Source organism: Oratosquilla oratoria, chromosome 35 (assembly GCF_046742065.1).
Source record: "Oratosquilla oratoria isolate Oo_2021 chromosome 35, ASM4674206v1, whole genome shotgun sequence".
Classification (NCBI taxonomy): Eukaryota; Metazoa; Arthropoda; class Malacostraca; order Stomatopoda; family Squillidae; genus Oratosquilla; species Oratosquilla oratoria.
The window spans coordinates 39493775-39501274 of NC_134811.1; the positions used below are offsets into that span (position 1 = coordinate 39493775).

Consider the following 7500-nt stretch of genomic DNA (forward strand, 5'->3'; position numbering starts at 1 on the left):
TATATATATGTGTATATATATGTTAATTGATATATATAAATATATATATGTATATATATACATATATATACATACATGTATGTATATATATAAATATATGTATATATATATACATATATATATATTTATATAAATATATATATATATATACATATATATATATTTATATATATGTGTATATGTATATATATATATATATATATATATATATATATATATATATATATATTGGCATCCTTCTGTCTCGGAAGACAATGGAGGTCGCGTGTATTTTTATTTCTTTTCTTTTTTTTCCTTTTATTTTCCCTTTTTTTTTGTAGTTTGGTCAGTTCATGGTTGAGTTACAACGCTTGCTGTGGCTGTGTAGTCCAATTCTGGAGCGGCAGGCTCTAATGCAGTTGTCGCAGGTAAAGTCCGCGCCTGGCTGTGTAGGGGCTGCTGCCATCCTCTGCCGTCTGCGCTATCTTTTCTCCTCCCACTGGTCCTCTCTCCTCTTCTCGCTAGTTTGAATGCCTGCCTTGACAGCATGTCTCCAGCTGATGCGGTCAGCGGCCACCACCTCCCAGCTTGCTGGGTTGATGTCGCACACCTTCAGATCACGTTTGAGAACGTCCTTGTAGCGGAGGATGGGCCTCCCTGCAGGTCTGGAGCCAGTGGCAAGCTTTCCATACAGCACATTCTTCTGTATTCGGCCATCGTCCATTCGGCTAACATGACCGACCCATCTCAATCACCTCTGGTTGAGCAAGGCGAACATACTGGGCATTCCCGCCTGTGTAAGAACATTCTTGTTGGAAACACGATCTTGCCAACTAATGCCCAGGATTCTTCTGAGGCAGCGCATGTGGAAGATGTTGAGTCGGCGTTCTTGGCGGGAGTACAGGGTCCAGGCTTCGCTGCCGTACAAGAGCGTGCTGAGTACACAAGCCTGGTATACTACTATCTTGGTGTTGGTGGTCAGCATAGAGTTGTCCCATACACGCTTTCCAAGACGAGCTAATGCTGTTGCTGCTTTGCCGATGCGCTTGTTCAGCTCTGCATCCAGGGACAGGTTGCTTGAGATGGTGGAACCCAGGTAGGTGAACTCCCCCACCACCTCGAGGATGTGGCCATCGATGGAGATGCTAGGAATGCTGCTGACATCCTGGCCCATGACGTTGGTCTTCTTGATGCTGATGGTAAGGGCGAACTCTTTACATGCATAAGCGAAGCAATTGATGTGTCGCTGTAGAGCCTCCTCTGTGTGTACAGTCAAGGCGGCTTCATCAGCAAACAGCATCTATCTGATCAGGACCTTGCGTACTTTGGTTTATACTCGGAGACGTGCAAGGTTGAAGAGACTTCCGTCATTTCTGATGTGGAGATACACTCCATCTTCTGACTGGCTGAAGGCACAGGACAGCAGCAGGGAGAAGAAGATGCCGAAAAGCGTCGGAGCAAGCACGCATCCCTGTTTCACACCGCTTCTATTTGGGAAGGGGTCCGAGTATGAGCCGTCGTACTGGACGGTGACATGCATGTCTTCATGAAAGGAGGAAATCATCCTCAGGAGCTTAGGGGGACATCCAATCCTCTGTAGCAGGGTGAAAAGGCCTTCCCTGCTAACCAAGTCGAAAGCCTTCGTCAGGTCGATGAAGGCAATGTAAAGTGGACACCTCTGTTCTCGGCACTTCTCTTGCAGTTGCCTTAGTGAAAAGACCATGTCAGTGGTTGATCTTTCTGATCTGAAGCCGCAATGTGCCTCAGGGTAGACTCGTTCTGCAAGTTTCTGCAACCGGTTGAGTACTACTCGGGCGAAGGCTTTCCCGACGGTACTGAGAAGGGATATTCCGCGGTAGTTGTTGCAGTCGCTGCGGTCTCCTTTGTTTTTATAGAGCGTGATGATGTTGGCGTCACGCATGTCTTGGGGAACGGTTCCTTCCTCCCAGCACTGGAGTAAAAGCTCGTGTGGGTGGTGATGTAGAGCGGTACTCTTGCCTGCTTTGACGACCTCCGGGGTAATGCCGTCGTTGCCAAGAGCTTTCCCGCTGGCCAGGGAGTCGATGGCTTTTCTAAGTTCGTCAACTGCTGCGGTGCTGACAGTGTTTTCTCTTGAGAACAAAGGATTACAAAGATTACAAAGGCGGAGCATGCCGACAGGAGACCTTTTGATCCATATCTAGGTCGGATGCGAAAAAAATTCATATTAATAATAAAACAATAAATAAAAACTATAATAATGTAAATAACAAATAAAATACATAAATAAATGCATAGGTATAGTTAAATAATAAACAAACAGGTAAATAGTAAATAATAATAAATTGACATATAACTAATGATAAATGAAAATCAGACAGACAAATGATAACAAAACAAAAGCAAATAATAAGATAAATTATAATCATTACAGCATCTTACTTAGGTATTTATCTAACTGATTCTTAAAGCTTCGAACTGAACTACATTGCACTACTTGTGCAGGAAGTTTATTCCATTCATTTACTACACGGTTGGCAAAGTTGTTTCTACCTACTTCCAAATTGAATCTATTTCCGGATAGTTTGAGACCATTGTTTCTTGTCTGATTCTCATTCAATGTGAAAATTTTGTCACTTTTGATGTTGTCAATTCCCTTTAAAATCTTAAAGACCTGTATCAAGTCACCTCTGAGTCTACGCTTTTTTAGGAAAACAGATTCATGTGTTTTAGTCGATTTTCGTATGATTTATTTTTGATATTTGGAATCAGTTTTGTGGCTCGCCGTTGTACTTTTTCGTCTGTCAATGTCTTTAATGAGATTCGGTGACCATACGGAAACAGCATATTCCAAATGTGGACAAACTAACGATTTATATAGCTTGTTAATGAGTGATGGACTTTTGAAATCAAAAGATCGCGCAATCAGTCCCAGAATCTTATTTGCTTTCTCAGAGGCTGAAATACACTGCTTGGATGATTTGAGGTCGTTACTGATAATTACGCCGAGATCTTTTTCACTATCCACTTTTGTTAACGAATTTCCAAATAACTTGTAATCGTACTTACTGTTATTTTTACCTATGTGCATTACCTTGCATTTACTTGTGTTAAATTTCATTAGCCACTTTTCAGACCATTGCTGTAATTTATCTAAATCTTCTTGAATATCTAATTGGTTTGAGTGATCATTTGCCACTCCGCACAGTTTTGTATCATCAGCAAATTTGGAAACAGTAGATTTTAGTCCATGGTCTATATCATTTATATATACTATGAATAGAAGTGGCCCAAGAACGGAACCCTGAGGAACTCCACTTGCAACACTTTTCCATCCAGAAGTTTTTCCATTTAAAACAACTCTCTGTTTTCGACCACTCAACCAATTACTAGTCCAACCTAATAGGCTACCACTTATTCCATGCAAAGCTAATTTATCAAGTAGTCTTTCGTGTGGGACGGTATCAAAAGCTTTTGCAAAGTCTAGATATATTAAATCTATATTGTTTCTTTTGTCATAATTCGAGATAACTGTGTTGTAGAATTCGAGTAAGTTAGTCACGCAAGAACGTTTCCGTCTGAAACCATGCTGGCTATCATTTATCAAACGGTTACTTTCTAAATGATGTTCGATAGCATCTCTGATGATAGTTTCCATTATTTTTCCTACGATTGAAGTCAAACTTATAGGCCTATAGTTATTTGGTTTCTTTTTGTCACCTTTTTTGAATATGGTAACGTTAGCTAACTTCCATTCTCTTGGGACATCTCCGGATATGATGGATTTCTTGAAAATAATTTCTAATGGAACAACAATCTCATTTTTTATTTCCTTTAAGATTCTTGGATGCCAACCGTCAGGCCCTGGTGTTTTATTAACTTTGAGTTTGTCTATACACCTTTTAAATTTTTCTTTTGTTATATTTACCGTAGTGAGTAAGTTTACCCCAGACTTTTCACAGGTTTCAGTTTGGAATTCACTTTGAGGTGTTTCGTTTACGAATACCGAGCTAAGATAATTGTTTAAGATATTACACATTCCTTCATTTGAATATTTAAGTTGACCGTCAGCAGATAATAGTGGACCAATGTGATTCCTAACAACCTTTTTATCTCTAATGTAACTATATAATTCTTTGGGATTCTCTTTGGATTTATCAGCGATTTTCATTTCGTATTGTCGTTTTCTTTTTCTTATTGTCTTTTTTAAATCTCTCTGTATTGATACATAACTTTCATAGTCATTAGATGCACCCGAGCACTTATATTTCTTATAAGCCTGTCTCTTTTTAGCAATACTTTTTTCAGTTTGTTTGTCGAGCCACTTTGGGCGAGCCTGATTTGGGGGACGTCTGTCCTTAAAAGGAATGTAAGTTTGAATCATCTTAGTGAGCGTATTTTGAAATATTTCCCACATCTGATCTACAGGTCTTTCGTTTAATTTTGCCTCCCAATCTGTAAGCTGAAGCTCCTGACGTAGTCCTATGAACTGAGCTTTACTGAAATCAGGTATTTTAGAAAACAAGTATCTATTCTAAAATTGTTTAGGAGTTTGAATCTAACTAAGTTGTGATCGCTATTTGCAACAGATTCACCGACTTCTACATCAGTTACCATGATTTCGCGGCTAGTGATCAAAAGATCGAGTAAGTTTCCATATCTTGTGGGCTCTTTTATATGCTGAATTAAGTAATTGTCACCAAGAAAATCAATCAAGCGACTACCTATATGGCCATGTTCAAGGGTCATCCAATCAGTGTCAGTAAAATTGAAATCACCCATTATCAATAAATCCCGGTTGCAAAAACTAGACAGTTCTTGAAATAACAGTTGGTCGTCTGCTAATGATAATGTCTTTGGCCTATATATTACACCTATATTCATTTTTTGTCCATTTGTTTGGGTTAACTCAACCCACAAACTATCATATGCATCCTGTTTCACTTTCTCTAAAACACAAGCATGAACATCGTTTTTAACGTACAATAGAACACCCCCACCTTTCTTGATAGTGTTCGACCCATCTCTCCATCTGCTTTCCTCTGTCTGTGATAGTGTCACCAGAGGCTGTCTTCAGAGGTGCGATCTTGGTAATGCTTGGGCCAAAGGCTTTCTTCATGCCGTCGCACATGTCACGAATGTTGCCACAGTCAGGAGAGACCTGGATGTTCTGGCAGAGGTTCAGCCAGTAGTCGTTGGCGCTGCGCCGTGGTAACCGTTGAGCGTCATTTCTAGCCTTCCTGAGTGCATCGAGTGTTTTCTCTGAAGGCTCTCTTTTGTAGTTAAGCAGCGCTTTTCTTTTAGGTGCGATTGCTGGTTCGGGTTTTGTGATTCCAGCTTCGAACCAGTCTGGATTCTGCCTCTGTCTCTTTCCGAAGGTGTCCATGGCGGAGTTGTAGATGGGTCCACGAATGTGATTCCACCTCTCTTCAGCGCTGTTTGTGGGGCAGTCCCGATGGGCCTCTTCTGTAGAATAGGCAAAGCGCTTACACAGGTCTGGCATTTTTGCCCTGACTGTGTTGATACGTGGACGACCTTTCTGCTTGGAGTGATCGATCCGTTTGGGCTGAAGACGCACCTTGCAACCAACCAACGAATGGTCAGTGTCGCAGTCAGCGCTGTGGTAGCTGCGGGTTGTGAGGACGCAGTTTAGCGAGGGTCTTCTGGTGATAACGAGGTCCAGCTGGTGCCAGTGACGTGATCTAGGGTGACACCAGGATACTTTGTGTTGAGGCTTGGTAGCAAAGAATGTGTTGGTTACACAGAGGTCGTGGTAGGAACACATCTCTAAGAGCCTCTGACCATTCTCGTTGAGTTTGCCGACACCGAAGTGTCCAATGATGGGGGGGCCAGGATTCTTGGTCAGCTCCGACACGAGCATTGAAATCCCCAAGCAGGTATAGTTGTTCTGTGGCTGGGATCTCTCTGATGGTAGTCTCAAGCTCCTCATAAAACTCATCCTTGGTCTCAGCCGGAGAGCTGAGTATGGGAGCGTATATGCTAAGGTCATTGACTGGGCCAGAAGAAGTTGAGAGTCGAAGAGAGAGGATTCGAGGTGTTCCCTTTGATGGCGGTTCCACTGAAGACAGTAGAGAGTTTCTCACTGCGAATCCTACGCCATGCATGTGTAGTTCCTCTGGTTCCCTTCCCTGCCAGAAGAATGTGTAATCCTGTTCTCTGAGGCTGCCGCTCGATGGGAGTCTGGTCTCCTGTAATGCAGCAATGTCAATGTTGAGCCTCTCCAGTTCGCGGTTGATGATGGCTGTTTTCCTGGAGTCCTCAACCTGTTGCAGATCGTTGGTGAGGCCAGGACACATTGTCCTGACATTCCAGCTTGCCAGACGCAAGATAGATGATTTCTTTTTAACAATATTATGGCTGTTGGGTACTAGGTTTCCGTCCGCTTTTCATGTTTTGACGAACACTAAGCTCCAGGCACCCTCTGGAGCGGCAGACGTTGGCGGACCGACACCTTATTGGCCGGGGGCTGCCCAGCTTGAGGCGGGCGGTAGTCGGACGATAGGACTTCAATGGTCCCTCCCACCGTCAAAGTTGTCCCGTGGCGTCCTTCCTGTACGCCAATTTGGAAGGGCTTATAACCCGTAAACTGACAACTTCCGGTTTGTGTCCACACTGTACAGTGGGGCTGGAATGTCCCTCTCTATTTTTATTTATTTATTTATTTATTTATTTATTTATTTATTTATTTATTTATTTATTTATTTATTTATTTATTTATTTATTTATTTATTTATTTATTTATTTATTTATTTATTTTTATTTATTTATTTATTTATTTATTTATTTATTTATTTATTTATTTATTTATTTATTTATTTTATTTATTTATTTATTTATTTATTTATTTATTTATTTATTTATTTATTTATTTATTTATTTATTTATTTATTTATTTATTTATTTATTTATTTATTTATTTATTTATTTATTTATTTATTTATTTATTTATTTATTTATTTATTTATTTATTTATTTATTTATTTATTTATTTATTTATTTATTTATTTATTTATTTATTTATTTATTTATTTATTTATTTATTTATTTATTTATTTATTTATTTATTTATTTATTTATTTATTTATTTATTTATTTATTTATTTATTTATTTATTTATTTATTTATTTATTTATTTATTCATTTATTTATTTATTTACACGCGAAGCCTGGGTCTGAATATGGAGATCCTGGGTGACCCAAACGTCAGGATCCCCCTCTCGGCCTTGCTGACGAAATCCAAAGGAATGCGAAGCATGACGTTTGGCGTCAGTTTGGCTGCAGGAGATGCCGGAACGGTTATAATTGTAGCACTGAACCGCCTACGGGTCCCCACTCCGGTTTTCAAGGTTTACTCTTTTTCCCTCACGTGGTTTAGCCCGTCAGCTGAGACGGTTTACCGGGGGTATGGCGCTTGGAGCCAGGACGTGAGAGCTTTGGGAGATGGATGAGAACCGGTGTTGTCCGTCTACCCTACAATAGAGGGTGCAGCTGCGGGCAGACAAGGGTACTATCTCTATCCAG

The 7500-nt window shown here is 40.3% G+C and overlaps 1 protein-coding gene across 1 annotated transcript; it reads right to left on the reverse strand.

Annotated features, from left to right (window-relative positions):
* Nucleotides 1-1309: 1309 nt before the first annotated feature.
* Nucleotides 1310-6275, reverse strand: LOC143018741 (uncharacterized). The gene is made up of 4 exons (XM_076174324.1): nt 6075-6275; nt 4959-5971; nt 1932-2090; nt 1310-1814 (listed from the first exon to the last, which is right to left on the reverse strand). Exons 1-4 carry the CDS (start codon nt 6273-6275, stop codon nt 1310-1312), a joined length of 1878 nt encoding a protein of 625 aa, XP_076030439.1.
* Between the last annotated feature and the right edge of the window lie 1225 nt (nt 6276-7500).

Bases quoted from the DNA above. Each gene is read 5' to 3' on its own strand.
- LOC143018741 (XM_076174324.1), bottom strand. From the start codon at position 6,275: ATGTGTCCTGGCCTCACCAACGATCTGCAACAGGTTGAGGACTCCAGG. The intron at 2,091-4,958 runs GTGGGGGTGTTC...TTTGTTCTCAAG, and splicing joins GTCGAACACTATCAAGAAAG to AGAAAACACTGTCAGCACCG. The intron at 1,815-1,931 runs GTGCTGGGAGGA...ATCCCTTCTCAG, and splicing joins CCACACGAGCTTTTACTCCA to TACCGTCGGGAAAGCCTTCG.